The sequence below is a fragment of the Bactrocera latifrons genome, unplaced genomic scaffold, assembly GCF_001853355.1.
Source record: "Bactrocera latifrons isolate USDA-ARS-PBARC rearing strain unplaced genomic scaffold, ASM185335v1 scaffold_149, whole genome shotgun sequence".
NCBI classification, from domain to species: Eukaryota; Metazoa; Arthropoda; class Insecta; order Diptera; family Tephritidae; genus Bactrocera; species Bactrocera latifrons.
Window position 1 is genome coordinate 110,154 of NW_017534952.1, and position 18,890 is coordinate 129,043.

At 38.9% G+C, this 18,890-nt stretch overlaps 4 protein-coding genes across 7 annotated transcripts in view; 2 read left to right on the forward strand and 2 right to left on the reverse strand.

The window, feature by feature from the left end:
- Positions 1-21: 21 nt before the first annotated feature.
- LOC108965792 (mediator of RNA polymerase II transcription subunit 11) lies at positions 22-850 on the forward strand. Its single transcript, XM_018928409.1, has 3 exons — positions 22-199; positions 255-502; positions 565-850. Exons 1-3 carry the CDS (start codon positions 121-123, stop codon positions 745-747), a joined length of 510 nt encoding a protein of 169 aa, XP_018783954.1. The 5' UTR covers positions 22-120; the 3' UTR covers positions 748-850.
- On the reverse strand, positions 774-2,652 carry LOC108965789 (nuclear fragile X mental retardation-interacting protein 1). Its single transcript, XM_018928407.1, has 3 exons — positions 2,400-2,652; positions 2,084-2,349; positions 774-2,019 (listed from the first exon to the last, which is right to left on the reverse strand). The coding sequence occupies exons 1-3, from the start codon at positions 2,592-2,594 to the stop codon at positions 852-854; spliced, it is 1,629 nt and encodes a 542-aa protein (XP_018783952.1). The 5' UTR covers positions 2,595-2,652; the 3' UTR covers positions 774-851.
- Positions 2,653-3,140: 488 nt separating this feature from the next.
- LOC108965793 (la protein homolog) lies at positions 3,141-5,015 on the forward strand. The gene is made up of 4 exons (XM_018928410.1): positions 3,141-3,246; positions 3,309-4,040; positions 4,106-4,429; positions 4,492-5,015. Exons 1-4 carry the CDS (start codon positions 3,157-3,159, stop codon positions 4,684-4,686), a joined length of 1,341 nt encoding a protein of 446 aa, XP_018783955.1. The 5' UTR covers positions 3,141-3,156; the 3' UTR covers positions 4,687-5,015.
- Positions 5,016-6,462: 1,447 nt separating this feature from the next.
- Positions 6,463-18,890, reverse strand: part of LOC108965794 (protein spire) — a 79,567-nt gene continuing 67,139 nt past the window's right edge. For 3 of the 4 annotated variants that reach the window (XM_018928413.1, XM_018928414.1, XM_018928412.1), the window contains 8 exons: positions 13,870-14,087; positions 11,891-12,128; positions 10,572-10,625; positions 9,208-9,398; positions 8,741-9,142; positions 8,466-8,669; positions 8,081-8,391; positions 6,463-8,025 (listed from right to left, as the gene is read on the reverse strand). In XM_018928413.1, coding sequence (XP_018783958.1) covers positions 7,812-8,025; positions 8,081-8,391; positions 8,466-8,669; positions 8,741-9,142; positions 9,208-9,398; positions 10,572-10,625; positions 11,891-12,128; positions 13,870-14,087 — 1,832 coding nt within the window. In that variant the 3' untranslated portion in view covers positions 6,463-7,811. The remainder of the gene's footprint in view (positions 8,026-8,080; positions 8,392-8,465; positions 8,670-8,740; positions 9,143-9,207; positions 9,399-10,571; positions 10,626-11,890; positions 12,129-13,869; positions 14,088-18,890) is intronic. The other variant, XM_018928415.1, reaches the window with a different exon arrangement.

Below are 18,890 nucleotides of genomic sequence, written 5' to 3' on the forward strand. Positions count from 1 at the left end.
AACAGCACTGCCAAGTTTGGAGAGAAATGTCAAATTGAACAGCTGAGMCAGTTTGTTGAGGCGCTATACAAAACTTTTATAATTGTAAATTGTTCACATTATTTATTAAATAAAGTGGTAATGGCACATAATCCCTTAGACAAAATACACGCATTAGATGAAATAGAACAAGAAATTATAACGTGTCTACAAAGTGCAGGTTTTTATTTAAATTAAATGCCTCATACATTSAAAGTCAACAATTTTCTTTTCAGGTCAGGCGTTGCAGGAACTTAGCAAGGAAAAATCTTCGCAGAAAAGTGCTGAAACCCAAACGCAACAATTTATCAAATCTTTATCCAATGTAGAATCAAAATTAAGCGAGCAAATTAATTATTTGACACAGGTCTCCACGGGACAACCGCACGAAGGTTCTGGATATGCCTCTGCAAAAGTTTTACAAATGGCTTGGCATAGAATACAACATGCGCGCTCTAGAGTGCGTGAGCTAGAAGAATCTAAAGTAAGATCTTTTAAAGAGTATGTATGTAGTTCATCAAAAAATTCGTATTTATATATTTTTAGGCGAAATATACCCATGCTGCTCGACAACAACAGCAACAGCGGCAACAACAACATGCACAACAGTTAGCGCAGCAACAGCAACAAATGGCTCAGCAACAGCTTCAACAAACTCACGACAATTCTATTAATCCAGGAATGTCTAATGCTGGAGCAACACAAATGGGGCAACAAGCTCMAAATTAAGGCCGCTTAATAAATAATTACATTACTTTGAGTTAAGCACTTACTATAAGAATTTATTAAAAATAAAACTTAGTTGCATTATTTTGTACAATTTCATTAATAAGTCAGTTTACTATCTTTTTTTCGCCTATACCGAAAAAGTTATTTTCGCAAACATAACGCACGCATTGTAATAACACATTTCGCTCGTGCCGAATGTCCGGCTCTAGTAGTTTTTCCAACAATGTGTTTTGTTTTCGCAAACGTGCTTTTCGATAATCTAACCCTGATTGTTGCTTGTTAATTCTGGCAACTCGATCCACTTTTCTAATTCTATTGGTGGGTTGCTGATTATTATCCTTACTTGCTCCATCATTTCTTCGCACATTTGSTTGTAAAGATTTCGTACAGATTGGCAGATCAGTTGAGCGAGCTATTGGCGCTTCTTCCGGTGCATCATCATCTGAGCAGACTAATTCTGCGTTTTGTGGATTTAAACTTTGAACAGTATCAACCGAATTTTCGCTTACATTTTCGAATTTTTCTGTAACGATTACGGTCGCTTCACTTGTATCGGGATTATTCACTATATCGATATTTTCCAACGATTTATTGCAGTGYACCTCTGCGAAATTTCCAGACTCTGTGTCTTCCAATTTTTCAACATTAAACGAATTAACTGAGAGTAGATTCGTGGAATTTTTCATTAACAGGCCATTATCAATCATACATGTATGAGAGCCAATTGTCTTATCTAATTTGTCGTCAATTAAGTTATCTGTGTCATTTTCATACATCTCATTATTGCTGTAGTCATTCTCAGAATCTTCATCCGATCCATACATTCCAAGTAGGCTGCTCAATACGTTTGTTTCTTTCGGTTTCTTCAGCTTAACGTGATGATAATCGGCCAATTTACTTGTTCCTTTAAATATCATAACGTCATTGCAGCTTATATCATTTTCTTGGATATTTTCTTCCACAAGTGTATTTTTARCTGACATTATATTTGCTATGACATCATTTTGCTTTTTCTCCTCGAGTTTTTTAACTTCTTCCTTTTTACGGCGTTTATTTTTGTTGCGGTTCCTTTTTTCAATACCATTCTGACCTTTTAGTTTTTGTTGCTGATTGGGGTTCCTTTCATTCGTTTCAGAGCAATGTTTTTTCTGCACCCGTTTACGATCATCGTGCTTTCCAAACCGACTATAATGGGCTTCAAGACGTTCACCACGCTTCTCACGCTGCTCCCTAGCTCGTTGCCTCATTAAAGCGTTTTCTAATGTGGGATATCTACAAAATAAAGAAATATTATTACAAAAAACTATCTTTTAATTTTAGTACACAATATTCTCACTTTCTTTTTCGTTCTTCGCGCCAAGCAGCTATTTCTTCGGGCGAGCTAAGCTTTTTAAATTTATCAAATAAACCAGAACTGTGAAGTGTTGCAACGTGTTTGTCCATTACTGATGGATGTCCTCGATAGCTACAATTATCTACTGGACATTTCTCATGTTGYAATTTGTGTCGCCGTAGATCATCATTAGACTGTAACTCCATGTCGCAARCTTCGCAATATTCAGGCTCAACAGCTTCTGTTTGCGCAGCCTCTACTTTAATAAACTATTGAAGGCTGTTATTTTTTCAACATTTAAATAAATTTTTAAACTCACTTTATTTCTATTTGCCGTTTGAAGGTATTTTGAAGGATATGTGGCACCCCGTTTTCCGTACATTGGCGGTGGTTGATGTCGTGCATGCAAGGTCATTCCAGACGGAGTGAGAAAGTGTGGCCTTACCGTTAAAGGTGATTCCATTTTTTTATGGAAATTCGGAGAGGGTAAAACAAATTTTTGCGAATTATCCATCTTTTACACATGAATATTATTTTATTTTATAAAATCGATTTCCGCGTGATTTTGTTTACAAAATAGTCAATGACATATTAACATATGTATGTACTGACAACGAATTATTCGCAATGAGAGATGCCAGAGTATGATGAGTATGATGAGTACACAGATTTCAGAAAGTCGGAGCGCTTTTATTAAGTGTTTAAAAATATTTAAGATGTTCAGATTTTATAATGTTTACTTCAATTAATGGGTCAATATTTAGATATGTGTGAGTGAAGTTCATCCGTGTCTTGCYCGTCAATCAATTATTTCATATTTGCACACCAGCGGTCGGTTGTCATGTTTCAGCAAAAGACGATTTTCTTTTATTAACCGTCGTTACTGCTATATTAAAAAAAAAAAAGGAACGCAATCAGGAAAAATGAGGGATGGATGACGGTTTGTAACAAAAATGTAAGCAAATTCCACAAGAAAATCTGTTCGTAATTTTATTTTCGTCGTTTGCCAATACTGGATGAATTATAGCTGTCAATACGGCTGACAAATGTAGCTGTCATTTCGTTGACATTTCTTTATGGTAGCTTTCAGCGGTGATTTGTCTGGAAACGTGTGTTTTGCTCACACGTGTTTGAATAAGTTTTCATCAAATTTTCATATATTTCAAGTAAATTTGTCAAATCTTGAATGCATTACACATTCATTTAATTCAAAACATCAATTTTTTAGGTACACATAATGGCTGATGTTGCTGATATTCCCGTTGAAGAAGTGAAAAATGGTGCGTCCGAAAAAGCCGACGAAGTAGCGACTGAAAATCCTACAATAACTGYAGATGAAATCAAAAAAGATTCTGCAACGGAAATTAAAGAAGACAGCGCAGAGGAAAAAAGCGATGTTGCAGAAGAAACCAAAAAGGATAGTTCCGAAGAAGAAAACGCTGGTGATGTGCAACTGACCAAACAAGAGCGAGCTATTATACGTCAAGTGGAATATTACTTCAGTGACGCTAATTTGCGTCGTGATAAATTTTTATTGGAGCAGATCTCCAAAGATGAAGAGGGCTGGGTACCTCTTTCCGTCTTATTAACATTCAAACGTTTATCATCTTTGAGTACCGATCCGGTTGAGATCATTGATTCCCTTATAAAGTCTGATGAAGGTTTACTTGAAATTAGTGAAGATAAGGAAAAGCTTCGCCGTCATCCGGAACGTCCTATTCCAGAACACAATGAGGAACAACGTAAAGAAGTGCAATCGCGAACTGCATATGCTAAAGGTTTTCCATTGGAAACCACCATGTCGGAGTTGATTGATTTCTTCGCACCTTATGAAAAGGTGTTGCACATTACCATGCGCAAATACCTAGATAAACCCACCAAAACATATAAATTCAAAGGCAGCGTATTTGTAACATTTGCGAAGAAAGAGCAAGCTCAAGAGTTCATCGAGAAGGAAAAGGTAAACAAATAATTTATAACATAAAAAAAACTAATAATATAATTACATATATTATTAATTTGCAGGTACTCTATATGGAACGGGAACTTTTACGCAAATGGCAAGATAAGTATTATGAAGATAAAAAAGAAGAGACAAAGTCTAAATCAAAGAAGGGCAAAGCCAAAGTAGAAGAAGAAAAGTTACAACTGCCTAAAGGAACTGTTGTGTACTTCGAAAATTGTACAGATGTTGTTACCCGCGAATTATTGCGTGAGGCTGTGGAAAAGRTTGAAGGCAACTGGGAAATTGCTTATATTGATTATAGCAAAGGCGACAAAACAGGTCACATACGCTTTTCGGACGAAAATAATGGATCTCAGTTCCTCGAGAAATTGACTGAAAACAAGGTAGGTTTGTGATTTGAAGCAAAGAAAAATATTGTTCACATAATTTAACTCGCTGATTGTAGTTAAAGTTGAGCGATGACTTGGAGCTGGTATTGCGTACGCTCTCGGAAGAAGAAGAGAAGACATATTTGGCTAAGGCTGTTGAACAAATGAAAAGTCGACGAAACCACCATAACAAGAATAAGTTCGGTCACGGCAACCGCAAACGTCGTGGCGGACACGAACATCGCAATGACGAAAAGAAAAGGCGATCTTAAGTAAACCTTTGAAAAAAAATAAAACAGGACTTTTTTTTAACAATTGGCTAAATTGGTCATGTTATATTTATGTGCATAATTATATGTAAAGTCTAAGTAATAGCAGTAACCTTAAGTCACATGAGTATATGAGACGTACGAAATTCATGACGCATTCACATTTTCCACCTTTAAAAGAATTCGTCTTTTTTTTTTTTTTAACACTGTGTGCATTGTGAATGTTGATGCATATTTTTTAAGAGTGTTAACTGAAATTATTTGAAAATAGATTTAGATTTAAAGAACATCAATAACAAAAAGTAGTAAATAAAGAATATTTTTTATCAAAATATATGCGTAAAAATTGAATACATCTTAATGTATTTAACGACTGGCTCGAATTGGCCAATATTAATATAATAAATACAAAACGTTTCACAAAACTATATTAGCCTTTCATTTTGTATGCTGTAGCAAGAAAAACAAAAAAACTTACTGGTAACCTGGTTCGGGTCTGAAAACGAAACAAAAGTCATTTGTGTTTTAATTGTTGATCTTTTTATTTTGATTTCTTTAGTTTAAATTTATTTTGGTGCTGCTGCTCTTGTAAACACTTAATCCATGGGGATACTTTATAAAATTAGTTTGTATAATGTATATACACACRCATATATGTATGTATGCTTGCATGTGTTCGACGCTTGCTTGCGCGTATGTATGTGTTCAAATAATACATAAATGAATTAATAGCAACAAGTGCATTTCCACTGGATATTGGTTTGGTTCTCCACCACATCTTAGCACATCAGTTTACAGATGCACAAGGGTCCTATTAACTATACAACGATACTCTGTACATATGCATGTACAGAAAGCAGAAAATATGTTTATMATTTACTTTTTGTTTAACATTGGATAAACCAGCAGTGGAGTGCGTTACAATGCTTAATCTTTCGCTTCAGAATTGGGCGCTTGTAGGYCAACAAATCTCGCTTCGGAAACAAGGCGGCGGTGGTGACAATTGTGTTCGTTCGTTCCCCGTTCCCACGACAGTCGGGTCTACGAAAACCGGAACGGCCCCGGATTTTTATCCGGCCAAGGACTGTCAACTCGGCAGAATTCTGCCGTTACAACAACAACAACAATTGTGTTGAAAATATTGCAAAAATAAGTTGAAAATAGTTACAGCTGTGATGCGATGTTAAATGTAACTATGTTTGTATATCATTTGTGAAAGTAACATATCCGAAATGTATTATTACACACACACATTTTCGAAACGAGCTTTGAAGCCTCCACAAGGTTCCATTCTGTTTGCTGCAATCTTTCATACAATTGTTTTTTTTTTTAAATTTCTTTGTACATTTGTGGCTTATTAGCTTTTATTATATGTATATAGCTTATATATGTAGTTGTGTGTGTTGCTAATATTTTTACAAATAATATCTTATGCTTGAAGTCGTGGCGCTTTACCAAACTGAATCGATACTTAAAACGTAAAATGTGCTCCAAAACAACAAAAAATATATGCAATCGAAAGTAGGGGTAAGATCACTATGAACTATAATTATCATAAATTACATGTGTAGAAATTACTAACTAAAATTAAGCAGATTGACAAAATATATTTATGTATGTGTGTGTGTTGGTTCTATACTATACTATAGCGTATGTATGTACGTTTGTATACAAGTATAAATATGTTTAAGTTAATGGTAATGTTTATATTAATAGTAATGGGACATTGGTCCATTTGCAATCATCATTATTATGTATATGTATGTATGTGTATGTGTGCTAAACGCAGTATATTAAATTATGCGATCAATATTATAAAGTGTATAGTACAAATTATGTTTAAATTGTTTGGTTGTGAAAACGGTAAATGTGCATTGACCTTTTTGTTACGTTTAAAACTAAATGTTAAGGTTAATATTTTAATAGTACAGTTATTGGTAAGTGTTCGTAGCATTATCACGTGTGTATACAAACATTAGTTTTACTTGAAGAGCAGATGTCATGTCAAAAAAAGGAAAACAAAACAAAAGGAAAAATTATAATCTTAGCGTTAAATATATGTAATTCTCAATGAATTGAAAATGCAAACACAAAACAAAAACAAAAATGAAAAAAAAAAACACACAAAGAAAGTCCGAATAACAAATAGAAATCAGTTGTTTTTGTACAAGTTCTCACACAACCATATTCATGATTTTTCATGTTTTGGGGGGGCAATGAAAATCGTGCGTAAAAAGTATTAATTTGAAGAATTATAATCAGAAAGGTGGAAAGAGTACTCCTCCGTATCACAAAATGAAATATTTATAAAAAAAAAGAAACATTGTCGGTGTGTGACCGCAACGGAAGGGAAAGTTCCAGCAACGCCGCGCCTAAATTCTATAATTCTATGAAGTAAAACAAGAAAGAAAGCTTTGCAAACGAATTTGAATAAATAAATAAAACTAACTAAAAGAAACTTGGCGATCGTATCAAAGTTTAAAGCAAATTTACGCTGCRTTTTCGTTCCAAACAGTTGATACACTAATACGCAAGGCAGTCRACAGSGAAAGCGCTTGSCTTGTGTTGCGCCTTGCCTAGCTACGTACTCCGCGAAGCTGTAAGCGGTTTCGGAGCGCGACTCCTCCAAGAACGCTTGCGCAAGACTCAAATCAAAAGCAAATTAATCACTTATAAGCGCGCTAATTGCAGGTCTGCACATACATATCTACCTTTTTCGAACATCAATAAGTTTCTTATTTTTTACAATGTAATGGTGGGGTGCATTCTTGGAACATAATAATTTTCATCAAACATTTCAACACGGAGCGCTGCCTCCGCCTTTTCTTATTGTTGTTTAAAAACTTAGTTCGAACATTTCAATAAATTGCTTAGTTGTTGTTTATTTACAAACAGTGGTGCACACTTTCCGGCGCGGCGTGAGTAGGCGTCGGCCCAGAAAGTGTTCGTATGTCTATGTAAAATTACGCTTTCAAGGGAAGAGTGATTTGGAAGTGCAGTAGGACTTAGTTATAATCAACCGCGTGTGCAGCGACAACAGCGTTTATTTCAAATTCAGCTGTTTTCGGCGATTACGGCCTGTTCGTGTTTCGCAAGGCCGGCTTGTTGCCGCGCCTGGGGGCTCCTTTTCACTTGTAGACCGGGGAGAGGTCGAGCGTGAGGTTTTGCAGAGCGCGGTTGCGCGCTGAGGAGCGCGTCTGCTTGGATGAGCGCGTGATCTCCATGACAAGACCCTTGCAGTCGTTGCAAACGGTGACCAGCTCTCCGCGCATATTCTCCTTCTGCTCCTGGCTGAGTTGCGTGCCCGAAGCGGAGAGTGTGAAGGCTCGAGAAAATTTCGTTCTGCAAAAATACATATTAGAATATAATGTGGCATTTAATTGTGCCAGTTACTCACTTCCGGTCCAAAGTGCTGCTGTTGGAATGCGCGCGCGCAGGACTGTTGGCAGGCAAACTGCGTGGTCCCTCCACGCTGCGTGACATTATGTTGATGTGTTTGTTGTTATTGGCGTACATATTACTGTTAGAGCCATTTGCTAGATTACTGTTATAAGAAGACGTCACTGCGGAAGCATCGTCCGCCTCGATGGCTTGTCCAGTAGCACAGGTACCCGAACGTGTGGCCATGATGTGGCTGGTGCCAGGTGTACTGGTGTTGGATCTTTGGTGTTTGGGCGATGATGGAGCGCTACCCACCGTATTGCGAGTCTGTAATGATTTATTTATAAGCAATTTGTTCTAAGAGTTGGCGCTCTTACGCTGTCCGAACGACAGTTGCTTACCTTACGCTCTGACTCGGAACGCAACAGACGCTCAATTAACGATTTTGGGAATGTCTCGTCCAATATGTTGCCTGTCGAAGACGAGTGTGTGTGGTGAGCGTGATGCGATGGTGATGGCGTGCTGGAGCCAGCCGGACTGGCAAGCAATGAGGGTGAAATCAGGACAAGCGGCACATTGCGGAAATGCTCCGTTGGTATTCTCATCTGCATTAAAATATTACAATGTACATTATAAGTAAGTTTCATAAAAGCAAAGATGACGATGCTTTCTTTACCTTCGTATAGCATTTGGAACAGACCGTGCGTTGGCACAATTTGCATTGTATGCCCCAAGGCCCGAATATGGAGAAACGTGTACGTAGGCACAGGAAGCAGACTTTGCGCTTTTCGACATCCTCCTTGACACGCACACCCACAGGCAGTCCTTCCAGTTCGGCCTTCGTCATCACCGAACGTATGTGCACGATCTCCTCCAGCGTCAACGAGAGACGATCGTCACCGCGTTCGATCCAAGTTTTCTCATCAAGAAAGGACTTGCTCCATGGGCCAACTGAGGATGACGAACGGCTGCAACCGCTGCTCTCGCCGCCGGCACGTGTGCTGTGGCTGCCTCCTGTACCAGGACTTTGGGAGCGCTTCAGATGTTGTTGTTGCTTTTGATTGTAATTGTTGTGTAGCTGAAGTGATCAACGGATGTTCCTTAATAACCATAATGGAAAATACAAATATTTGCGCTGCTTACCTGTTTGGTTGTGCCAGCAACTGTGTCTGCGCCGTCGCCCGGAGCAGCGACAGAACTCACATCCGACTGCCGTGATTCGGGCCTCGATGGCGGCATGGAATGAGTCTCGTCGAAGTTGCTCTGACAGCCGACGATCGTGTGGCGACGTAACGAGGCGCGTCTCGACTCGCATTGTGTGGCGAGATCGTAAGCTGTCAAAAGGCAATAAGAAATCGGATCAAATACAGTTATAAGTAGGAAGGGCGATAATGCGAGGCCTTCGTGTGAGTAAAGTAAGCGTTAAAAGTGTGAGCAATGTAAATCAAAGTTTAAGTACCATAATGAATACAATATATTTTTGTGAGTGTTTGTCGATTAGTGTTTAGTAATAGGGAGGTTAGAAAGAGCTGAAATGACATTTCTTTGATCTAAGTGGTGAAAATGAGTGATGGATGTAGGTTTCGGCAAGCCTGCTGGAGTCTGCAAAAGTTCAGTCAACGACCGCGTAAGAAACGAAAAATATAAAAATAAATAAATATGGATTGAGCGAGCGCCAGTTTTTGGACATTTAATCAATCAATGAAATTTAATTTTTAAGAATATTCGGCATTTTCGTTGGAAACCCAAATTCTTTTTTGAAGTTCACACAAAACAGATATGCTTTATATACAATTACACGAGGGTACCATGCAAACAAATCGAAATCTAGTGTCATTAACTAAAAGTGAAATACAAATAACACAGAGAAACAATGAAAGTGACGGCGAAAGATGAGCAAATGAGTTCAATTGGGTTTCTTTTCTTTTCTGTAGGACCAAATCACAAGAATTACTCTTGCAGAATGTGCGTGAATTCACAAAAAAGACCGGATATTTTTATTTACAGACTAAGGTTTGTCCAAATGCATATTTGCATAAGTTCGTTGTGGCATTTTAGGCGCTTAACGGAGGTCTACGCATATGTAGAATGAGTCACGACCGAATGAAGCACGAACGAAGCGAATGAATGGCATGACAATAACTGGTAAAGCAAATACACACACATCTGTATGTATGTATATGTGTAAATACATGAATTTTTATGCAAACACGCGTACAGAAATGGGCTTAAACTAGAGATATGAACATATGTATGTATACGATTCGCAGGCGATATTGCTTAGGAATATTAGAAGAGCCAATCTAAACTATTTAAGAATATATTTAAATGGACGCATATGTATATATTCCCGAGTTAGAGTAGAGTTTAGTGTTTTTAATGAAGCCTTATTTGAATATTGAATATGTGTGTATGTTTGTCAAGCGAATATGATTTGAAGGCTATCGCGCAGATGAATGAATTACAGATAGAAGAGAATAGAGAAGAAGATATATAATCATATTTACATTCCAGCGCGTTGTCGAAGAACCTATGGTACTCATCCTCGGTGTACGAGTCCTCTGCACGAATGTTTCATTGCATACATTACGGCGCGTTTGGGTGGATTTTACAGTAAAATTTTCCATTTAGGCAATTTTTGCGATTTTAATTATTTTCAATATTCATTTACATTATTTAAAGCGCATTTGATTGTAAAGAGGAGAACACAATGGAAATGGTTTTTAGTGGTTTTGTCTTGAGAGAGGAAAACGCTCAAAATATTTTAACTTTTAGAGTTTTTGAATTAAACTTTTTCAGAATTTCTAATGGATAATGCTCGAACAAAAAGGCAACTTCACTATATTAAAGAGTCGGAAAAGGTCTATAGGGAGGCGGTTCTACATACAACTTCCAATAACGGCATAAACTAACATGCACAACTACAAATTTATATACATTACAAACTTAAGGAATATTTTTACAGTATTTTATTTCTTCTTAGTTCTAAATTATTGCATAACAAATACTTATTCGAGTTTTTTGGTGTATCTAGTGATTAACGGGAGGCTCATGGTCAAGTTGTTGAGCTTGGTCCAATCAACACTACTGGAAATTTCATTAAATTTAAGGATTGCTGAATGTTTACAAATACTAAGTATTGAGCTCTTAACCTTCACCGCCATTTTTTTAGTAAGCGAATTATATTTTTTTTTTTTAACAACCGCGCTATTGAGCAAGAAGAGCATATCTCCAATTTCTCTTATAGGCGATTTGTTTTTGTTCTTTGTGCTCATAATAACAACAAATGAAGTATAATAAATAATTATGGTGTACATTGCATTTTAGTTCAAATAAAAACCAATCAAATACCTTTAAACATACCGAAAGCAAAAACAACAAATTATTATTATTATAATTTTTCAATAAAACACATTAACCAATATTCGTAAGTTAAAAGTGTAAATCCATCGCAAAAAAGTGGGAGAAAAGAAAAGTAGAAACAATAATAAAAATCCATTAGAAAATAAAATAAAATAAACAAAAATATATACATATGTAAAACCAAACTAATATAAAGCAAATAAGAAATCATATGCCAATCAATCAGACAACAAACATAATTACAAGTTAATTCCAATTTAGAACAGCGTGAGTGTATTCCGAACCGCGATGCGCTCCCAAAAGTATGCAGCACTCTAACAAGCACCTAAAACCATGCCGGTTTGCTCTTATGCCTTACTTACCACGACGACCACACTCGAAATACCACATTCCAAAATTCTAAATTCACCACACACACACACACACACACATACATAATTGTAACCGAATCACCAGAACTTACTTGTTCGTCGTAGCACCCGCGAAGTCAGCGCTGACGGCAACTGCGCTGTTGGTCCGTGTGCTTTCACGTTGGCATTGGACACGGCGCTCGCTGGCCCACCATAGCCAGCACCCAGCGTCATATAGCCGCCGATCGGGTAGGGAGGCATTTGTGGCTGCGAGCAGATCCCGACATGTGCGCTGTGACAGTTGCCGTATCTGACAGTTGACGACGGCTCATCAAAGAAATTGTCATCGTCCTGCGTGTGGAGGGAGAGAGGATACATATGAAATATAAATATTAAAAATAGCTTTTAGAAATTCCTATATGAGTATTCCTTAGTTAAATGAGTGTTTTTGTTGTCTGGCGATGTAGTGAGCTGGCAGGACATTCACCCAAGGATAATCCCTAGGTCCGCATAGTGAAGTGAGTATATTGTATTTGATTTCATTGGGCGTTGCCATGCGCCACCGCGAATAACGGTGGGCGATTGGGTGTGTGTGACAGACATAGATGAGGATTTTTTTCCGATTTAATATGTTTGAATGGCTTCGCATTGCGTTGAACTTTCGGAAAAAAATATTTGCAGGAAAAATTAGCTTAATTAATTATGGCTGGTTTGTGGACAAATGTGTCTGGCGACTGGTGGGTGGCTTGAAGAAAATGCAAGCCTAGCGCAGTTCCTGCAGAGGTGAAATAAAGAGCTGCCTAAAAGGCGCATACCGAACAGGAACACAGAAGTTTTGAAGGAAGTAGTTAATTTATCTCTTTTTTTTTTTAATTATTGCGGTTATGTTTACCTTTGAAAATAAATAATACAAATAAATTTAAAAATTACTACTGTGTTATTACTGTGGACCACAGCTATTCGCTTCAGCATTTGTTTTGAAGGAGAATCGCGTCTCTCATAATTATTTTTCAAACTGTCACTGCGTATTATTTGCGCGGTCAATGCCAAAGACTTTCGATTTGACCGCTTAGCATAGACCTCCACTCCCTTTCACTGCCATTCGATGCTTTCTTTCTTTTGGCAGTTGCCGCCAATAATTTTCCAAAGCCGCAAAATGGTGGCCATTGACAGTTTGAACTGGAAGCGATAGCCAACTAAGCGTGTGCTTTGGTTTTGGGTCATGGATTGCACATATGTATGTATGTATGTATGTATGTATGTACACATGTATGCACATAAGTTCGTAAGTACGTAAGAAAGGGATTTAATGTGTTTTCTCTGGTTTTTGCAGGCAAAAAGAATTTCTCAGCTGTTACCTGTATGTATTTGCATTGAGGGTTCGACTTGGACTGAACTTGCAGTGAATTTTGCGCATATTTTCTTGAAATGTTTATCGAAGTTTATGTTTATTGCTGTTTGGCGTTTTTTCCGATTTTGTTTGAGTTTGGCAATGAGTTTACTTCCACATGTGCAGCAAGTAGTATTGCGTGCAGGACCACTGGCAGGCGCACGAGGTCAACTGCAATTTTACAAAAGTCAACGTTAAGTATGCACGTACATACATTTGTACATATGAGATATGTTTTTGTGGTACATCTAGCGTTGAAGTGGGCCAGCGTTTAGCTAAGCCAGAAGCAAGAAAAAAATTTAGGTAATTTATGTCACGAAACCATCATTATTTTGCAACTCCACGCTGTGCCGTTATTGTACATGCATGTTTGTATGTATGTGTTTTCATGCCTGTGCGTGGGAGCGCAGCCCTTCAAGTGGCAACGAGTCAGTGTTCACCTGTGCACTTGCCTATGGAAGGCGCCTCAATGCAATCAACTACTGGTTCAAACCAAATTTCAAGCCTTGCAGATTAAGCCAAACCGCCTTTCTAAACTATACAATTTCAGCGTTGCATAATCGCCGGTTCCCGCTGAAATATTTATTATCAAATAATGTGGCCTACTGCCACAGCATAACGGCGTAGGAGTACTAGCAGAACGAGCATGCATTTGGGTAAGCGTATAACTGTGTTCATATATATATATGTGTGTGTGTGTACCTGCAGCAGCGAGAAATCCACTTTGATTAGCCGCTGCTTGGAGCGCGGCGTCAGATGCGGTTCCAAGTTCTCCGTTAATTTCAGTGCATTCACCGTTGCATGTGCTGGCGCTGTTGTTGTTACTGCTGCTGCGGATTTTAATGTTGCAGACGATGATGAATGGTTCAGTGTTGTTGCTGACGTTGTTGTTGTCATTAGTGTTGTGGTTGGTGGGAGCACTGCAAATAAAAGCAAAAGTAAACAATTTCAGCAATCATCGCATAAGTGACGCAAACAAATCAAGAAGCAGAAAGGCTGAAATCAAGTATAATTAAACATAAAGCTTGTTATGTTTTTCCCGAACTGTAAAAAGTAAAAAACGTCAATTTCCATTGTACCGAAGCTAAAATAGCTTTGACAAATACGAAAGATTTCTTACAAGAACTTGGTTTTGATTGGTGGGTTTCTATGGCACCTATATACTATAGTAATGCGAACTGATCAATTTCTTCAGAGATTGTGTTACTGCTTTAAATAATAATTCAATCTAAATTTCTTGCTGTTATCTTATAAAATGAAAAAATAGTCCATATAAGCAAGTTGATTCTGATAATTCGGATGGTATGGAAGCTATTTGCTTTCCAAAGAATGAGCAGATTCCTGGGTGGAAAAAGATGTGTGCAAAATTTCAGATACATCGGTTATAGCCGAATTAACAACAGCGCGCTAGTCGTTTCTTCTTTTTGCTATGTGGCGCCAATCAGAGATTCCAAGTGAAGCCAGGTCCCTCTCCACATGGTCTTTCCAATGGAATTTAGGCCTTCCTCTTCATCTACTTCCCCCGTCAAGTACAGCGTCGAATACTTTCGTCCAGTCAGACATGACCAGGACAGCGTAGCCACTGTCTTTTAATTCGTTGAGCTATGTCAATGTCCTGGTATATCTCATACAGTGCATCGTTCCATCGAATGCGGTATTTGCCGTGACTAATGCGTAAAGAACTTTACTTCTCAATTGCCTACTTAGTCCGAAGTAGCATCCTGTTGGCAAGAGATATTCTGCGTTGGATTTCGAGGCTGATGTTGTTGTGGGTGTTGATGCTGGTTCCAAGATAGACGAAATTACCTATAACTTCAAAGTTATGACGGTCCACAGTAAAGTGGAAGCCAAGTCGCGACGGCTTGTTTGATGACACCCATTACTTCGCTTGCTAATCTATTCTAAAGTAAACAGAACTAACGGCAGTTGTACACTCTTATAGAAGGTAGTACCTTCCTTCCTCTTTTCACGGATCTTGTTCAAGATTTGACGCATGGTGAATATCTGGCCAGTTGTTGATTTTCTTCGTCACTGCCATAAATTTAAAAAAAAATCTACTTGCAACATCAAGTGGTTCAGTGTCATGGCTTCCAAAAAGCAATTCCCGTTTTAATGACCAGCTCTGTCAGCAAAGGCGACACACAAGAACATAAATTTCGTAACAAAAAAGTGCGTGAGGCAACCCAAACAAAAACAAAAAAAGTGTAACAAAATACCGATTGTTCAGTTAATTCAAAAGTATGTACTTGTATGAGTTCACATGTCTATTAATCCAACTAGGCACCACAAATTCTTGTAAAACAAAAAGAAAAACTCTTTTCGAACCCGTTTTACACAGTTTGTAAGAAACATTTGCACACTGAATGACAGTTTTTCTCTGGTAATAGACATACATAGACATAGATTAAGCGTAAATAATGAATCTAGGCAAAGAGAAACAGAAAAGCAGTAATAAGTAAAGGGCCTGGTATCTAGAGCAATAATGTGAGTAGACAGCGGTCACATACATATATGTACGTGCAACATTCATACACATTTTCCAAAGTTATTTTTCAGTGTGGCAAAGCTATTTTTCAGTGTGACACAAACTGATCACAAGGCAAGCGGCGAACAAACAAAATCGTAATATGAGAGAATATTAGTCGGCGCCTAATTAAAGAGCTCGAATAGCGCACAGGTAGTATGTATGTATGTATGTCAGTCCCTGTTAAGTGGTGAATAACCCACATTAATTAAAAATCGATACGCATTCACGGCAGCCACAAATCATCCGTCCCATCGACGCCCACAAAGCTTACGAAGGCACACACACACACACACACACACACACAGATTAGCACATAGGAAGCAAGCATTTAGCGCAAAATTCAACTAAAAGTGTCAATTGAAAAATTCTAAAAGAATATTGAGGAGCTGTGCTGTTGCACTTACGCGCGATTACTTAGCATGCCTCACTCAGTCCCTGCAGCGTACTGCTTAAGCGCTTAAAAGCTTACACGAGCACAATGCGGTAACATGCAATTTTAATGATTTGGACTAACACTTTGCCCACAGCAACTTGCAACACGCTTTCGAACAAAGCGACATTCGGAACTACGTGAGGAGAGCGGAGGGGGCTGAAGGCGGATAGCGCTTTTATAGTAAAAGGAATATTCACCTACTTATTTACGTACAAATATATGTGCATACATATATACAAGTGTACATATGTACATACTTATGGCCACAGTTAACTGTTCAAGAACCGAGTGCGCTCTTCCAGCGTACAGCACACACTGCGTACTGCCACTTGGTGGAGGTGTGTTGGTTTATTTGGCCCCTTGCCATGGGAACCAAGAATATGGGTCGCATGGACTTGCTACATTCATATCTTTTGTTTTATACTCAATAGGATATATTTACCAAAGTATTTACCCTGTACTCGCGCACTTATGTAGGCATGTACGTGTTTGCAACCAAGTAAGTGGTGCATATGGGTATTCTTTAGCGTTGCCAGCGGACTCATTGTTGCACGCAATCCTTCGTAGGCACCACATTGTGTTCAGGAAACGTAAAGTTGCATGCCCCACCGCCCAAGAAATCGACAACTGGGAAGCTTACCTTCGCAGGACTCCCCGTCTAAATTTCGACAATAAAATAAATATTTAAGAAAATAAGAAAGCTCTCAACTCTTAGGATTGAAAGCAGTGCATTGCCCCAGTTATTGCAGAGAGGTGTATTGGACATTGAGGGGAAGCATCACACGGCACTCTCAACTATAATGCAGCGACAAAACCAGGTCACTTAGTGAACAGTCCACCTGCAGCCGACCGTAAGCCTTACCTGAGCGGGGCTTCGGCGTTGGCGGATTACCGCGCGGCGCTGCTCTAGGCGGCGGCTGCGGCTCATCCGTCTCCTGCTGCTGCTTTTGTTTTTGCGTTTCTTGCGCGCTGCTACCGCAATACAAAGCGTCACTGGCCACGTCCACCGCCTCCACCTCTTTGGCTTCCGTTGCTGTGTGATTTAAATCGGCGCCAGCGGAAGCGGACATGGCCGCTGTGCTGGGTGCAACAAAGCCGCTGGTTGTTGTCATCTTTGTTGTTCTGCTGCTACTTTTGTGCGTTGCTGCTTTTGTTGTTGTTGCGATTGTGCTGTTGTTGCTGCTACTGCTGGATTTGTTGTTCTTAGGCTGCGAGCTTTTCGGTTTTGTTTGCTTTTGTTGCTGTTGCTGTTGCTGCTGATGCTGCTTTTTGACATTTGGCACTTTAGCACTCATTGGAAATGGAACACATTTAATTACTTATGATTTATTGCACTTGTTGTGGATACCGTTATAAGAACGCTCTGCGCATTTCAATCAGCATTTGCTTAGGCATATATCATTTTCATTATTTAACTGTTAATTTCACTATTCTTTATTGCACTATTCTTATTATAAAACACTAGCATTTTCCTTCAACTCAATTATCGAGCGCCTTGCCACAACTCACAGCCGTCCTTTCACTGCTAATTTGAAACGAGTATTAATCGCTTCATCACATGTTTGTGCGCCTCGTCACTTTTCGCTGTGTCACACTGGGGTGTTTCATTGCCACAATGTTCCATTCGCACGTTTGTTGCACGGAGGGCGCACAAGCTTCCCTTATGCGCTCACAGACACTTTTATGCCGCTCGCGAGCATGAGCGCTTTCCGCTTGCTATCGATCCAAAGCTGAAACGCACAGCGGGGATTGGTGAGTGTCAACGCGAATTGGCGAAGTGCACAAACGAAGGATATAACACTTTCCTGGGGCGGAGTGGAGCGTCGCGTGGGAGGTGTGCCGTCTGCTTTATGAGCTACTCGTTCCAGCATTAAGAGTTGCGATTAAGTTAAGAGTTGTGGCAATAATAATGCACAACAACAATGATGATAACACTAAGTGGTTGTAGTAAACAAATTGCCACGGCGAGAGTGTCATTGCGAAGGATGCTAAATCATATCTGCATGTGTATGTGTGTGTGTATGAATGCAATTCGAGTGCAACACAGCGAACAGAGTGAGAATACTTGAATTTAAGAATACGGTAATTATGCTGAAACTTTCACTGAAACAACGCTTTGGCTTCCCGAGTGGCAATTGAATTTTAATTTTCTCAATGTATAGTTCAAGGCGCACGAACCATTCCTACTGTTTGGCATACTTTTGTTGCCTTAAGGAAAGTTAAGCCTTTTGGAAAGTTAAGCAAATGGAAGAGCTGAGACTGTTCTTTAAAGACTGTCCACATCATTAAGCTATAATTTTTGAGACCATTTTAATATTAAATAAATTAAGTTAGCTCATCGGAGGCTTCGTAGCCTTGGCTTTGGCGCTACGAGGTTCATATGTAGCTACATAAATACTCTGCATAAACCTTAAGTTATTTTTACGCCTTTGTACACTTTACAACCCACAATGGCATGCAAGCTCTGCAGCCAGTATGTAGCTCAGTTGGTTGGTTTGCTATCGGGCTAGTGATTATGGCATGTCAAATGTAGGGAGAGCCACCTTTGTTGTTGGGTGTGTTATGCTGTTTAAGGTCACTTTCGCAATGAAAAAGGCTTTTCATATTTATAAATTACGAGAAGACCTTTAGAAGTGTCCTTTCCTCTCACTTCACGCGACTTCCCTCAGCTAAATAAGTGTCATATGCTGCGGTGCAGATGCATGGAATACGATTTCCAAATGACATAGAGCCATAGAGCGAACTGTGGACGCTCGCTCCGCT